At 46.8% G+C, this 16,995-nt stretch overlaps 1 protein-coding gene across 2 annotated transcripts in view; it reads left to right on the top strand.

The window, feature by feature from the left end:
• The window catches only part of VPS53 (VPS53 subunit of GARP complex), a 133,313-nt gene that overhangs the window by 50,763 nt on the left and 65,555 nt on the right, over nucleotides 1-16,995 (top strand). For both annotated transcript variants that reach the window (XM_082605578.1, XM_082605577.1), the window contains 4 exons: nucleotides 2-145; nucleotides 980-1,122; nucleotides 2,834-2,975; nucleotides 13,848-13,949. In XM_082605578.1, the coding sequence (XP_082461704.1) occupies nucleotides 2-145; nucleotides 980-1,122; nucleotides 2,834-2,975; nucleotides 13,848-13,949 (531 nt within the window). The remainder of the gene's footprint in view (nucleotide 1; nucleotides 146-979; nucleotides 1,123-2,833; nucleotides 2,976-13,847; nucleotides 13,950-16,995) is intronic.

Raw genomic sequence — 16,995 nt, 5'->3', positions numbered from 1 at the left:
GAGGCCAGGAGGACCCAGCAATGTCCTACGAGATGCTTGTCTGGTTGCTAATATTTTGGACCCCAGAATCAAACAGGAAATCATCAAAAAGTTTATTAAACAGCATCTGTCAGAGTATCTAGTACTTTTTCAAGAAAACCAAGATGTAAGTATTGACCAAAGGAGATCAGATGTTACATTTGAATTTATTAATTTATTTTAAAATTTATTTTATGTATTTTATTTTTGGCTGCATTGGGTCTTTGTTGTTGCACGTGGGCTTTCCCTAGTTGTGGCTATCGGGGGCTACTCTTCGTTGCAGTGCGCAGGCTTCTCATTGCGGTGGCTTCTCTTGTTGCGGAGCACGGGCTCTAGGCACTCGGGCTTCAGTAGTTGTGGCTTGCAGGCTCAGTAGTTGTGGCACACAGGCTCTAGAGTGCAGGCTTAGTACTTGTGGCGCATGGGCTTAGTTGCTCCGCGGCATGTGGGATCTTCCCAGACCAGGGATTGAACCCGTGTCCCCTGCATTGGCAGGCAGATTCTTAACCACTGCGCCACCAGGGAAGCCCTGTTATGTTTGAATTTTATTGAAAATTGATTGCTCTCAAGTCTGTGATTTATATTTTATTAGTGTTACTGTCTTAAAATGTTGATTGTTGGACCATGAATCCTAGGGGCTGACTGTACAGTTCAGCAATTCTTAACCATTTTGGGGTCACTGACCCTTTGGAGAAATTAATGAGAGCTACAGATCTTCTCCCCAAAAATGCACCTATGCATAAAACTTTGCATACAGTTTCAGGAAGTTTGTAGAACCCTGAAGCCCAATCATAGACCCCAGGTTAAGAACCTCTGGATCAAGTAAAAAAGAAGTAGCCTAGACTCTGAAACCGTGAGAAATAGGTTTTGTTTTTCTTGGTTCTATGTTTTTGCTTATTTCCTTGAACTGTAAATACTACTTCTAAGCACTGGGGTGGATTTTGTTCCCTGCCTCCCCAAGGTTGCCTGGCTGGACAAAATTGACCGGCGCTATGCCTGGATCAAGCGCCAGCTTGTGGACTACGAGGAGAAATATGGCCGGATGTTCCCGCGTGAGTGGTACATGGCGGAGAGGATTGCAGTAGAATTTTGCCACATCACAAGGTAGATGCCAACTCTCTACTGGTTTTGGTGTTGATTGAAATCAGTTGAAACCAGTTGATTGAAACCAATCCCCCAGTCTCTACAGGCTCTGTGTTGTCTTGTGGATTTGGTACCACTCCCACCTTTTTTGGTTTGTTTGTTTGAAAGTCATCATTTTAATGAGAATGTCTTCACCTGTGCTGGACTCCCCTCAGACGACTCCTTTCCTTTTGAAAGTCAGATTTTATGTACCCAAAACCAAGTCCCAAACTCCAGCTGTAGCCATATCCCACCTTCTCCAACTTTAGAGTTCTAACCCTAGAGGAGAGAGCTTTATGTGAAGGCAAGGTAAACACTTGATAAGGAGACATGGAAAAGGTTACATGAGAAGCCCTGGGCCAGTAGACTGTAGCCAGAGCACTTGTTTTTGTGTTTGTTTTGCCTTGAGAGTAAAATGTACCCAACACAGCAGCTATGTCTGCTCTTATCTTTGCTCTAGGACTTTCCTATAGCCTCGCCCTTGCCTTGAACAGCCTGCCTTCTTAATCAACTAAAAGCTCATCAACCAGATTTCCCTGTAGTGGTTCATTGCCCCACATTTTCCCATGTGTCTGTATCACCTATATCAATGTGCAGTGAGAATACCTCCATCATTGTTCTGCTTTTCTTTTTTAAAAAAATAAATTTATTTATTTATCTATTTATTTATGGCTGCATTGGGTCTTCATTGCTGCATGTGGGCTTTCTTTGGTTGGGTCGAGCGGTGGCTTCTGTTCATTGTGGTGCATAGGCTTCTCATTGCAGTGTCTTCTCTTGTTGCGGAGCACGGGCTCTAGGCACATGGGCTTCAGTAGTTGCGGCATGCAGGCTCTAGAGCGCAGGCTCAGTAGTTGTGGTGCTTTAGCCTCCAGTTCAGTGACTTGCAAAATTCATTTTCTGTGAAAAATGAAGTCCGCAGGAGACTGGGAGTACCCAAAAGCCAACACATCTGCTGCTATTGCGTCAGCTAATGGCAGTGTTGCTGCCAAGCTTTCATTATTCGAATTTTGCCTAAAATCCTACAGATACATAATTCTCAAATAAATTCAGAGACTCTTTATTTGGTTTTTGTCATTTATTTATGAGGAAAGATGACCCATAGCTCAGTACTTACTAAGAACTCTTGCGTTACTGCTCCCTTACCACTTAACATTCCGAGACGGGACACTTGAATGTCACATAAGCTTCACAGGCAGGAACCACCCAGACATGTACATGTCACTTTTCACATGGGGATTCCTGTCTCTCACGTCTCTTTCCAGGGCTTCTGCCGTCTGGTGGAAGAGGTGATTATTGAGCTCTCTGGAAGAGGGAGGGCTTTGTAATTCAGTACTTAATGACTTGTGAAATTATATAGAATATATGCATTTTTATAAAATACTGAGTAAATGCTTCATATATCTTATTAACAAATTATTGAAAAGTTTAAAGATAAAAATTGTAGTACCCATGTAAACAAATTGATGTCCATAATCCTTGAGTTTTTTTTTTGACTAGTGGATAATTTCATCTTAAAATTGTTATTTAGAATATGTATTTCTATTCCCTGAGCATTAAACTTAGTTAATGATAGATGTCAGGTTTTGAAATTACGACATACTTTTTTTTTTATAATATATGCTAAAGCCACTTACTTTGTCTTATCTTGAATGATCAGTTTGTTTGACAACATTCTTATATCTTTTATTTGAAGGACAGAACTGGCCAAGATCATGCGTACCAGAGCTAAGGAAATTGAAGTGAAATTGCTTCTCTTTGCTATTCAGAGAACGACTAACTTTGAGGGGTTTCTTGCAAAACGCTTCTCCGGGTGTACCCTGACAGATGGAACTCTGGTAAGACAGTCCTAAGGGAGACTGGACCAGGAAATCAGTGGCCTGGGTGGGTGGGCTTCACTTCAGTCTTTCACACTGTGGTGGTTCCATCCGTTGGCTCAAGTGCTTAATCCCCCATCCCAGGGATTTTGCTGAATTTGTGCAAATAGTCATACAGAATACTCTGTATGGATTTATTGTTTGTCTATTATGCAGTACTTCATGTTTCTAGAATGTCCTGTCATCATTTTGTCTAAGGATAGGCCCCATTTTAAAGACTAGTAATTCTGTGAGTCATAGAGGCCTTACTTATTCAGTCACAAATACCTTATTACATTATCAACTCTTGAGTTTTATTACAATTAGGATATGTTTAGAGGAAATGTACCAAGAAAGAGGTGAACTGCAGCCTTAAAAGCAGAAAACGTTGGCGATTTCTACAATGTTCACCATTGAAGAATGGTTAAATAAAATATGGTAAATTCATGCTGTGGAATAGGTATAGCAGTTTGAAAGTGGTAGAATGGGGGATAGATCTAGATGTGCTGTCATAGAAAGAAAACCTCTCACATATATTAGGTGCAAAATGTAAGCTGCAGCCCAGTATATATGGTATAATTCCATTTGTGTGAGAAGCATGTTTATATATGTAAATAGGTAAGAAAAAGCTCTGGAAATGATAACAGTGGATGGATGTCTCTGGGGAAAGGAAATTGGAGTGAGACTAGGTAAAGAAGCAAAGAATTTTTTTTCATTTTATTCTGGTAATGTGTTTGAATTTTTCTTATATAAATGCATTTACATACTTTTTAAACTTTGCTTTTACATAGTCTAACAACGTTATTTTTCAATTTTTTTTAAATGAGGGAGATGGCCCAGTGACTTCCAAACTTTCTCCCCCTCCCCTCCCCCTCCTCCCCCTCCCCTCCCCCTCCTCCCCCCTCCCCTCCCCCTCCCCTCCCCCTCCTCCCCCTCCCCTCCCCCTCCCCTCCCCTCCTTCCCTCCCCCTCCCCTCCCCTCCCCTCCTTCCCTCCCCCTCCCCTCCCCCTCCCCCTCTCCTCCCCTCCCCCTCCTCCCCTCCCCCTCCCCTCCCCTCTCCCCCTCCTCCCCCTCCTCCTCTTCCTCATTCCTTTTTTTAAAAATTTATTTATCTATTTATTTATTTATTTTTGGCTGTGTTGGGTCTCTGTTTCTGTGCGAGGGCTTTCTCTAGTTGCGGCGAGCAGGGGCCACTCTTCATTGCGGTGCGCAGGCCTCTCACTATCATGGCCTCTCTTGTTGTGGAGCATGGGCTCCAGACGCGCAGGCTCAGTAGTTGTGGCTCACGGGCCTAGTTGCTCCACGGCATGTGGGATCCTCCCAGACCAGGGCTCGAACCCATGTCCCCTGCATTGGCAGGCAGATTCTCAACCACTGCACCACCAGGGAAGCCCTCATTCCTTTTTTAATTGAAGTATAATTGATTTACAGTGTTGCGTTAGCTTCAAATGTGCAGCAAAGTGATTCATTTATACAAATATGTATTCTTTTTCAGATTCTTTTCCATTATAGCTTATTACAAGATACTGAATATAGCTTTCTGTGCTATACAGTAGGTCCTTGTTTATTTTATATATAGTAGTGTGTATCTGTTAATCCCGTATTCCTAATTTATCCCTCTCCCTCTCTTTTGCCTTTAGTAACCATAAGTTTATTTTCAATGTCTGTGAGTCTAATCTCTTCCTTCTAACAAACTGTAATGTGGGATCCACACAGAATAAGAGCTCACAGTTTGGGAACCTCCACTGTGTATCTCACACTATGCCAGGTGTGTTTGCCTGCAGTCCATCACTTTGCTTCATCAACTGTAGGAAATACGCATTTGAAACTTACTTGAGGTCACACAGCTAATAGGCACATATAGAAAACTCTGAGCTATTGTGCTTGAAGCAGGGGCAAGGCAGAGATTGGGCCTAGAGTGCCTTTCTGTTGCTCACCCGTCACCTCTACTAGTTTCTCCGGCCCCCACCCTGCCAGTCATAAAATCCTGGGACCTCACTGGAACCCCCTCTTTGCCGCCCCCCAAGGCCTTCCCCAGAGTAGGCACGTAAGGAGCTGGTCCCTCAGGGCAGTGGTCTGAAGCGTGGTGATGGCAGCGCTTAGTTTTAAGGCAAGACCATAAAACCCTGTCTACTCAGGGCCATGCATGACCTCATTAAAATAAAATGCGGGGAACCACAAAGCACTCTTTCTGTACTTAACAAATAAAACTATGTATATATACAGATATATGGACACTCCTCTGCTTGTTAACTCATGTTCAAAATTGATTTCTTCTTACTAACAAGGAAAAAAAAATAGTACATGAGACAAATGAAAGTGCCCTTAAAGAAAATGCAAATCCCCAAAGGCAGCAGGTCACACAGATGCTATGGAAAGAAGCTTGTGTCTCTCCTGAGAAGCATTTGGTTGACTTCAGCGCCCACCTGACGTCCTCATGCCGGTGCTCCCCTCCTCCCTGCCCGCGCTGTGCTTTGGGCCTGGTTTCCAGCAGAGACTCGTGTGGCTCTGGTTCAGCCCCCCAGGGGTCTGCCTGGGGACCAGGCGGTTTGAGCGTTGAGCACAGGCCCCAGCTGGCTGTGCCGCTTGCGTCACACGGCTCCCTGCCGGGCAGGGTGGGTAGTGCACGGGGTTGGGCTCCGGGAGCCTGTAGTCCGGCTCACTGTTCAGGAAGTGTCCCGTGAAGAGTGCGTGAAGAACAGCAGTCCTAAACACCTGTGTTGAGCCATTCCTCCCTTCCCCTGGCTGGGCCCTTCTTCCTGGTGATTTTGGTTTTACATTTCGGGAGCTCTAATGTCTCAGGGGAACGAATGGCCGGCCCTGTGGTACCTGATGACCAGGAGACCTTGTAAACTCGGGGCTGTCCTGGGACACGTCAGGTCTCACCTGTGCTAGGAAATGCCCCAAAGGTCAAAAGAGCTAGAGTAATGTGGGCTGGGAAGGCCCCCTGTACACCAGGTGAGGCTAGTGTGCAGGGTAACCACGTAGAGACCATGAAAAACAGGCAGGAGCTGAATGTAAGTTTGCGAAGACAGTGCTTTTTCTGTGGAAAACTGGTATAGGAATGTCAAAGCAGCAGTTGGTCAGCTGTTAACCAACTTCTGTCTGAGGGAGGAGAGGGCTGGAGGCACGTGTTCTTTGGGGCAGCCCAGCCCCTCCACTCTCACCTGCTGCCAGGGCCATGCTCCTGGGCTGCAGCCTTCCATCTCCTGGGGGTGCCGCACTCTGCGGTGCCACTCATGGTCGCTAGGAGCCCCTGAACCTTTCCCACCAATCCCTTCCTTTTTGGACTTCTGGTTTTGAAATTTTCTGGCATAATCGATTTACAGAGATGTCCTCCAGTTGCTCAGCTGTTGCTTGCCTCTCCTATAAAGTTTGCAGAGAGTTTCAGGTTACAGATCCTTGGCCAGGAAATCCTGCTGAGCCAGGAGCTTTTCATTCATCCCTCCAGTTGGTCAGCTGTCTTCTGCACAGACTTCTCCAAGTCACTCAACGTCTTTGAGTCAGCTCTTCCCCCAGACTGTTCTTTGTCACAGTTATCGTGACCCGGTGATCATTCTGCATTTTCCAAGTCCTGACCATGGCTGCTCCATAACCTGTGAGGATTTTCCCTTAAAGATTAGTTTCTAGAAAGGCAACAGAACCCCTCTGGCCTCTTCCACAAGGCAGGCCAGGTCTTGGAGGATTGGTTCACTGCAGCCCTGCTGTGGGGAGATGTGAACGCCGTGCTTCTCGCTGTCGGTGATGTTCACTCCGACCCTGGTCCTGCCAGCACCTTGCTGTGGGCAGTTGGGGCCACACCTTCATCAGTAGCCTGTAAGCCTCAGCATCAGGGACCCCGATGGGTTTAGACATGACCACTGACCATGCTCCCAACAGACGGTGTTGGGAAGAGGCTGGCCTGGCCTGGGCCAGGAGGGCCACCTGGCCTGATGGCCACGCCAGCTGCTGGATACCCCGCCTGAAGACTGGCTGCCCCTTGTCTCCTCCCCGTCGTGCCTTGATCCCAGGATATACTTTTTGGAAAATCTTTTGTGGTCACCATTTTGTTTCAGGGTATCAGAACTACAAAATGAACCAGAGTATATCATAATACCCTTTAACATATGCCAAATTTCATAGAAAGTTAGCAAATTCCTTGGAAGATTATAGAGCAGATAAGAAGTCAGCCAAGGAGCCAAGTTGACCAGAGACCCTCCCAGGCCTGTGCCCTTCCCCCTCTTCACTTTATCACTCAGGTCCCTTTAAGCCCCTTGGTGACTGATTGACAGTCAAACAATGAGGGTGAGCTTGAGAGGGGATAGGCCCTTCCTAACTGACCCATGTGATGCATCATCTTTTGCTCTTTTTTTGACAGATGCAATTTGACATCTGCGAGAAATCTAGACTGAAATAGCCTTAAGGACAGGGCTTGTTTTGTTTTCTACTGTTCCAGCCCCAACAAGCTTATAACACCCTGTGCTGTAACTGTTACTGGAGGAGGGGAGCTGCCAAGCCTTCTAGCTAATTGCCTAAACTCCTGACCCTTTAGGAGGGATTTTAAATGGTCTGTAGGGCTTCCCTGGTGGCGCAGTGGTTGAGAGTTCACCTGCTGATGCAGGGGACACGGGTTCGTGCCCCTGTCCGGGAAGATCCCACGTGCTGCAGAGCGGCTGGGCCTGTGAGCCATGGCCGCTGGGCCTGTGCGTCCGGAGCCTGTGCTCCGCAATGGGAGAGGCCACAGCAGTGAGAGGCCCGCGTACCACAAAAAAATAAAAATAATAATAAATAAAAATAATTTTTTAAAAAATAGTCTGTAAATTAAGGGACTTCCCTGGCAGTCCAGTGGTTCGGGCTCCACGCTTCCAGTGCAGGGAGCATGGGTTTGATCCCTGGTTGGGGAACTAAGATCCCACATGCTGCGCTGCACGGCCAAAAAAAAAAAAAAAAAAAAGTCTGTAAATTAAAATGCCTTGAAATTAAAAGCAAATGTCTGGGTATGATTTAACTATGCCCACATGCATTATTAGGGACTCGACGGTTAGATTTAAGGTTAAACATTATATTCAGCCTCTATGAAAGCACTGAAGTGAAAATCACCTTAAAATGGTGAATTTTATGTTAATTATATCACAATTTTAAAATACCAGGGGTTTTAGAAAATATTGTCTGAGTTTAGTTATAAATCATCTTCACGTTTCATGTAATTTGTTTACCAAAAAAAGAGACAGGGAGAGAGTAATACATGCTTGTTAAAGCTCAAATAAATTTTAAAAGAACAATCTCTTCTTTCTCAATTACTCTAAATCCCTCTCCCCAGAGGTGTGCACTGTTTAACAACTTGGGGTATAATTTGAGACTCTTCCAAGCATACACGTGCACACATGCACACACACACACACACCGGGTTTTTTTGTTTGTTTTACAAAAAACAGACAGTGTTGCCCATGTGTCTGAAGAGGACTTTATTTAGTGCTTCTCATGTGATCAGCATTTATCCACAAGTGTTTTTCAAGCTCCGTCTTGGTGCAGGGCCTTGGGAAAAGATGAAAAATTGAATCAGACAGGTGCTTATGTTCTATTAGGAGAAAGAAACCTATGCATAACTGTCACGACATAAGATATGAACATGGTAGTACCAAGAGCAAAAGAGGGGTTCCAGTGACGTTAAACCAGGTGCGAATAGTCCTGGACTTACCGTCCTATCAACTGAAGCCTCCAAGTCATCTCTTTAAGAACAAATCAGGAACTGGGCTGGAGCAAAGTGTTTATGGAATGAGAAATGCAGACATTGTGGAACTTTCACCTCATAATGAAAGCTCTCTTCTCCAGAGAAAGGAAATAGATTCATCTTAAATTTCAGAATTCCTTCTTTGATAATTTGAAGTGTCCAGCTGAGGCCTCAGAAAGGCATGTGTGCAGGCAGACCCAGATATGGATGTACTACTGACCAAAGCCTGACCATCTCTTCCCAAAAGTAAATTTGACAGCTTGGCTGGCCCGTGGCCCTTGTGGTTCTGAAGGTGGGTGTGGGGAGTCCCATGCGGTTTAATTAGTAGGAATTAACTTGCCGAATGAAGAATTTTTCTTTCCTGTATGGACTTGAAATCAACTGTCATCACAGCAAAAAGAATGAATCCTTTTAAAACTGGAAAGTCGTTCATTCCTCGGCAAATTTTCGGTTTCTCTTAGCAGCCTCAGAGCTCATGGAATATGTCATCTGAGTTCTTTCAAATCTAAGCCTAACCTTGTAATTCTCTGTGGGCTCTGACAGCCGCAGAGCAGGAATGAGAAGCACGGTCTGGTTGTCTCCGCCCGAGGGGCCCTTGCACAGAAGGCTGAGTTGTGCCGGTGATGGCTCCCTGCAAAGACTTGTTCTTTTATCACAGCAAATCAATCTGAGCAGTAACATGGCCCCCTAAATAGCAGGAGTCTATGTCCACCCCTCAGGGTTTTATAATATAACATTTGCCAATAGGATGGTGGTACAGGCGTTACTTTGAGGGCTTCACTGGAGACTAGGGGAGAAGGGTGAAGCCTTGTAATTTGATGGGTGCATTGCTTTCATTTCCTGGAGGGCTCCCAAAGAGACGGTATAGTAGGGACAAGATCTCACTTGTGATTAAAAAGAATTCTTTTTGTGAGTCTTCGAAGTCCTGTGCTCCCCGCTCTTTCCATCCAGAGAGTTGCTTCACTGAGAGAGGCACAGCCACGGTTCTGCCTTCGTGACTTGCCCACCCCGATTAAACACTAACGACAGCCCCCATGTGCTGAGCTTCCCCTACGAGCCGACCGTTGTGTGAAGCTGCTCTATAGACATAGTCATGCTTTGCGTGCGTTACCTCATTAATTCTCATGACAGCTCCGTGCAGCGGGTGTTGATATCCCTTCACGTTGCAGCTAGAAGGACTGAAGCGTGGAGAAGTTAAGCCACATACCCAAGTGGTAGAGCCTGGGCGCGAACCCAGCCCCGTCCCTCAGTCGGTGGTTGCGCCAGCCCCACAGTTGCTCGGGCCAGAAAGCGCACGACTCTCGATCCCTTTCTTTGCTTCCTCCTCACATCCACCCTCTCACCAAGTCCTCTTGACTCTCTCTCCTAAAGATGCCCCACGTCTGGCCACTTTTTTCCATCTCCACAACTCTAGCTTAGCCCACTCCCACATTAGCCCCACCTGGCACGCTGCAGCAACCTCTTCAGACTCTAAAACTGGATCCTACCGCTGCCCTGTTTAAAACCCCCAGTGGGGCTTCCCTGGTGGCACAGTGGTTGAGAGTCCGCCTGCCGATGCAGGGGACACGGGTTCGTGCCCCGGTCCGGGAAGATCCCACATGCCACGGAGTGGCTGGGCCCATGAGCCATGGCTGCTGAGCCTGTGCGTCCGGAGCCTGCGCTCCGCAACGGGAGAGGCCACAACAGGGAGAGGCCCGCGTGCCGTAAACAACAACAACAAAAAACCCCAGTGACTGCCCAGTTGCCGTGAGAAGAAAACCTAACCTTTCCCACGGCCCGTGACAGGCTGTGTGATTGGGTCCTGGCTGCCCCGCCCCCTCACCCCATCCTCCTTTCATTCCAGCCTTTGCATGGGATCCCCCTGGTGAGAATGCTCTTCTCCAGATCTTTGCCCAACTGGCTCCTTCTCCTCATTCAAGTCTCTGCTCAAAAATCCACTCCTCACAGGGGCCCTCTCGGATCACCATATGAAGAAGCAGTTCCCCAGCCTCACCCACAGCCCAGCCCAGTTCCTACGTTGTATTTTCATCGCAGTGCCTCCCTTCTTTATCTTGCTCAGTGCTGCATCTCCGGTGCCTAAGAGTGTGCCTGGAGCTGAGCAGGTGCTCAGCACATGACTACGGAATGGATGGCGTCACGTGCTGGTCCCTTTGCCTAGAAAGCCCCGGCCATGCCGTGCCCCTCCCACACCGAACTGTGGAGCATCCTTCAGTTCTGGCTCAGACGTCGTTTCCTCAGGGAAGTTGTCTGTGACCCTCTGTTGCATCCTTTCATCACCTTTGCTTTTCCTGCAAATAATCACATATGCTTGTGTGATTATTTGGTTAGAGCCTGTCTCTTCCACCTGACTGTAAGCTCCCTGAGGGCAGAGGGTGGTCTACCTTGCTCCCTGCTTTCCCCGTCGTGCCCAGCACATCCCTTTGTCGAATGGGTGGATGGAGGACTGAATCCCTTTTCTGGTATCAGCTTGGTCCCTGGTTGGAATGTGTATGCCTGAAATGAATGAGAAGTTCCTGAGTGCCCCTGACTCCCTGGTAATCTCATCCGTACGCGACTAGAGAGAGACTGGGGGAATAGGAAAGACACCTTTCCTTTTGGGACTCTCCTGACCCGGTGACACCAACAAGTAGCCCACATTATACTGTCTGAAACGTTGCTCTGCTTTTTCAGTGTTGCCTTTTATGTTTGCTTCTTATGACTTATGTCCACCCGTTGGATACCCCACCGGTGAGCATGGAGCCCAGGAACACCCTCAGTCCACTTCACCAATGTCCCCTTTTTGTCATATTTCCAGCAACACATTGTTTTTAAAATGAGGCCCATCTGTATATAATTGTGAGACGTTATTATCAACCCTGGTAGACCTAGCGATAGATGAGGAAAGTTTGGTTCAAAAATTCATATCCTGTTTCTGTGGCTGAATGATTTTGAACAAAGCTTTTCACTTCAGTTGCTGGCTTGCTCTTTACACCTCCAAAGGACTGAAAGACTCAGAATCATAGAGATTCAGCTCATCAGTATGATCCCCAAACCCACTGTTTGAGCCAGTGGGATCAGGAATCCAGTGCTATTAACTAATTTAACTTGTTGTTGAAGCTTAGATTTCCTTTCTCACCCTCACCCTAAAATACCAGCAACCCTCACAGAGACAACTAAAACTTAGAAATATGGCTTTCAAAGAAACACTTCTAAAACTATCCTAATTTTGGAAATGAATGTAAATTGCTTTACATTTATAAGGATTTTTTTTCCATATCAGGCAAAGAAGCCAAAGTTTGGAGTGTATACATTTGAAATGTTTGCTGGGTTCTTAGTCCATATTGTTTCTCCAGAGGATACCACAAAAATCATTGTCCTACTACTGATTACCTTGAGCTAATACATTAATCACAGGGCTTTCTTCATACACCAAGGCTCTGTCTAGCTACATAATAGCATCCAAGTGTTTTGGCCAAGAATTAAGTAGTTGACATGAATGTAAGTGGAATTGTCTTAAAGCCTAAACCAGACACAGGTGTGGTTTTTGTTTTTGTGTTTAAGTTTTTATTTTTCTGGGTTGTTTGGTTGGTTCTTTTTTTTTTTCTTTCTTTCTTTCTTTCTTTCTTTTTTGGTAATATCTTCAGCTGATGTCCTGGCACTTGACAAAGTCATTCACACACTGTGGTCCATCTGCCTTCCCTCTTGGCGTAGGGATTAGTTCAAGCTGCTCCACTGATATATGCTCAAATGTCATAAGTACTTTTAAAAATTCCTCTCCACCCAGCTTCTTGTCTCCAGAGAGTCATTCCTTTCCCCTTCCCCTCTTCCCCAGCACCAGCCAGTCCCTTTTATCCTGCTTGTCCACTTAGTTCCCTTTCTGCTAGAACGCCCAGCTCCCTGGCATAAATAACATCCTGAGGTAGAATTTGTAAAAAATTCCAAAGATCTGCCTCGATTCTGTTGTCACATTGGACTCATCATCGGTAATATGTATCATGTGCTTCTCCTAGGGTTTCACATGCTTTATCACATTTAATCACTCAAGTAGTCCTGTAACTCTATCCTCCTCATTCAGCAGATCGGGCCGCCGGGGCTCAGAGAAGCTAGACGGTTTGGCCAGCGCAGCAGCATTGGAGCTAAAAACCCACATCTCCTGCCTCCAGCTTTCCTGCTAGCCCAAGGTCCCACTCGATATCTTTTGAAAGAATGGTCGCATTCAGGAGCTGGGGATTAATTTTTCTCAAGATTTTATTGTGGTTGTTGTAATGAGACTTATTTGGAAAGGGACTTCTCTCTGTAATCTAGAACACAAAAGATTAGCTCTATAGTTTCTTTAAAAAAAATTTTTTTTTTTATTTTTGTCTGTGTTGGGTCTTTGTGGCTGCGCACGGGTTTTCTCTAGTTGCAGCGAGCAGGGGCTACTCTTCGTTGCGGTGCGCACTCTTCTCATTGCGGTGGCTTCTCTTGTTGTGGAGCATGGGCTCTAGGCACGAGGGCTTCGGTAGTTGTGGCTCGCGGGCTCTAGAGCGCAGGCTCAGTAGTTGTGGCACACAGGCTTATTTGCTCCGCGGCATGTGGGACCTTCCCGGACCAGGGCTCGAACCCATGTCCGGCAGGCAGATTCTTAACCACTGTACTACCAGGGAAGTCCTATAGTTTGTTCTTGAATTCAAACCCATCTGGCATTTTGACTCATACCTATGACATGCCAGACACCAGAGGTAGAAACGAGACAAATGTGATTCCTGCTGTCACAGAAGCTAGTGGGGAGAAGACAAATAAATGAGCAGTTGTGGTACTTTAGTAAATACCTGGGTAGGGGACATACCGGGGTGATGGGAGCGTGTGACTGGGACTTCTAACCCAGACTTAACAGGTGAGAAAGGCTTCCCAGAAGAGGGGACTTCTGACTTGAAGACTGAAGGATGACGGAGAATTTTAGGCAGCTTGGGATTGGGGTTGGGCAGGCAGTAAGGTTTCAGGAAGAGGAAAAAGCAGTGTGAAGGCCTGGAGGTGAGCATGTGGTCCAGGTTGTCTCAGTTTTTGCTCATTAGATCAGATTTCATGATGTAGCTGTTGGAGAGACTTGGAAAAAGCAGATCAGTGGGGAAAGCTACTGACCACGCTCAGAAAATACCTATCTGTTTCTCACATCTAATCAACAGAAAAAACTCGAGTCTCCACTTGCATCCACCAATCCCTTCCTAGAAGATGAGCCAGCACCAGAGATGGAGGAACTGGCGATGGAAAAAGGAGACGTAGAGCAAGTAAGTCTGGTTTGCGTTTCCCTGTGCAACCTTCCTAATGTTTGTTTCGGAAAATGGGTCTGCTTGCTCTAAATGTGATCCCTTTGGCTGTTGACTACCTTCAGAGGTGACAACCTTGGTGGTCTTTATAGAAGGCCTTGATCTGAAAGTGCATTTAGAAACCGGAGTGAGAGAGCAGCCCTTCCTGGCCCACCCCTTGGCTCCAGGATGGCACACGGGCCTTAGCAACACGGCCAAGCTTCATTCATCAGCCCGTGTGGTGGGGCAGCAGAACTCTGCCCTGCCTTCTTCATCATCTCCCAAGCTTGTCAGCTGAGCTTTCCATTGTCCCCTGATCTGGTCTGGTGATGACATGAGCGGCTGAAAGATCCCGGGTGAAGTCAGCAGCACCGTCAGCCAGGAGAGGTCTGCGCTCAGCATAAGCCGAGCACCTTAGTCTGGAAGCCAGTGGGGAGGCCTGGAAACACCATGGTGACCAGTGGCATATTCGGAGAGTTCCTTTTCAGAGCACACCGGCACCTTCATTTCCTTCAGCTTTTTCTGTCCAACTCTAAATTTCCTCTCCCTTCATCCCACAGAATGGTGTTTTTGTTTCACTGCCGTTTTACGGTGAGAGAGCTTAGAGCAATAAATCAGGACTTTTCCTGTCTGGATTAGTGAGCCTTCTTTTTAATTTTCTACACTTGGCTGCTAGAGGATTATATTGTGGTATTGTTTTTGCTCCAGACATCACCGAAAGGGAGGCCTACTGGGAAGAGCAGCTCTGGGAAACCCGTAGCCACGCACTTTGCAGTTAACCCCGCATTCCTAGCATGGGGAGGGTAGGTGTACAATCCTGGCAGGAGCCAAGAGAGCAGAATTGCCAGGAGCCGTTCTGAAGTGACGTCATCAAATGTGTCTGACCCATCAGTTAAATAATTATAATAACATGGATGCCTCACATTTTCATGGTGCTTTATGGTTTAAAAGTCCTTTCCACGCTTTATTCCCTTTCGTCCTCGCAATGCCTGCCTTTCCTTTTATAGGATTTTATATGGGAGCTGCTGGTTAAGTGACTAGCCCAGGGTTATACAGTTTGAAATTGGAGGATCTGAGACCAGAAGCTAGGTCTAGAAGTCAGAGACTAGAATTCCTTTTCTGCCGTTCCTTCTATTACATCAGTGATGTCTCCCTGAAAAGTGGAGGACATAGAAATGCATCCCGTGAATAAAAGTGAATGGATAAAACTGAAGGGATACCTTGAGGCCGTATCCCAGAGATCTATGGGATTAGACGTAATTGATTTAAAGCCATCATATCAGCTAGGCTGGGAGAAAACAAAAGATTTCTTCTAACTAAAGAAATGTGTCCCTCACATTTTGGGAGGAAGGACTGGGACGGGAAAGAAGACTCTGGATGTGGAGCTCATCCTTCTCGTGTGTCCTCCACCCGCGCTCGGCACCTGCACCCTCTGAGCTGGCCTTGTGTAGCCAGGACGTTTTCAGGGCCCTCGTGTCTCCCCAGTACAAGTGGCTGCCATTGTCATGTCCAGGATTGTGTAGCTGAACGCTCAGATGCTGCCGTGAAAAGTTATCCCTTTTGCTAGTCATCCCTGGATATTATTAAACTGGATTATGATAGCCCCCATTAGCTACAAAATCAGTTTTGCCAGGTAACATATGATTTTTCTTCCTTGTGGAACGTTTTACTCATCTTTTAAGCTTGAGGTTACTGTCTTAAAGACAAAGACCTGCTCATTCTAAGGACACAGAACACAGGTACACGGGGTAAAGCAGAGTCACGTGATGGAGAAGATGCCAGACTCTGGTTTGCCATTAGCTGCCCGCATGACCTTAGGTAGGTTTTTACTCTCTCTAGACTTCCCTCATTTCTCCATGTGTAGAGAGAGCCAGTGGTTTTCCAGCTGTTTTCCTTGGTGCCCTGTCAGATGTCACTGTGGGGAGTTGGGAAGAGACCAGGGCCCTAAGCCCCTCCAAATACAGCAGTTCTGTTTTGTGTGTGTGTGTGTGATACGCGGGCCTCTCACTGTTGTGGCCTCTCCCATTGCGGAGCACAGGCTCCGGATGCACAGGTTCAGCGGCCAGGACTCACGGGCCTAGCCGCTCCGCGGCATGTGGGATCTTCCCGAACCAGGGCACAAACCCGTGTCCCCTGCCTCGGCAGGCGGACTCTCAACCACTGCGCCACCAGGGAAGCCCAGCAGTTCTGTTTTGAGTCACTTTTTTCATGGACTTCCAGATAAAATTGCTTTTGGATCAGGGGTTCTAGGTGTGTTCAAAAAGAAACTATTGAAAACCCCTGGACTACATGATGCACCCGCAGCTTCACAGGCTGTTACTTGTTAGTAATAAAACTTACACGTCAGTGACTCATGACTCCTCAGCTGCCATCCTGACCTCCCACCACCTCCCCAGCACCTGTCCCACTTGTGGTTGATGATGTGGGAGCTCAGGACCCCCCTTTTCCCAGCCACTCACTGCCTTCTGGAGCTGGGCGCACAGGAAGATGAGGAGCCAGGTGGGGTGCTCGGGGCAAGCCCACAGTGTGCTAGCGGCGAGCTCGGCCAGAGGTGGGGGGAGGCCCCAGTAGTTGTCCTGGATTACCCAACCCATTGCATCACTGCAGTTGGCAGACGAGTGGCCCTCGAGGTGAGGGTCGCTCCCTGCTCACCGCTGCAGTTAGGCTATGGAGAAGGGAGCGTGAACTTGAAAAGAGGTATTTAGTTTGAACAATCAGTTGCCAACATGTTCCTGATGATTAAAAAATGGCATCTGAAGAGGGACTGAGGGTACTCAGAGTATAAAAGGAAGAGAGAAGAAATAAGGAATTTCTGGTTTTAAAATGTACCCTTCTGGTGATCCGAGCAGTTAGATTTAATCTGTTTACACTGGATAGTAATAAAAGGAAATGGGACCAGCTGCAGACCTCCTTACTGTGACAACAGTAACCTTTTATTATCCCATCAAACTCCAGGAGGAAATAGCTTAAACATCTGCAGCTTTTGGACAGAATTCACACACTCCAAAACCCAGCCTGAGCGCTACTG

The sequence above is a fragment of the Mesoplodon mirus genome, assembly GCF_964341445.2.
Source record: "Mesoplodon mirus genome assembly, chromosome: 18".
NCBI lineage: Eukaryota > Metazoa > Chordata > Mammalia > Artiodactyla > Ziphiidae > Mesoplodon > Mesoplodon mirus.
This window is presented reverse-complemented; position numbering and strand designations above follow the sequence as displayed.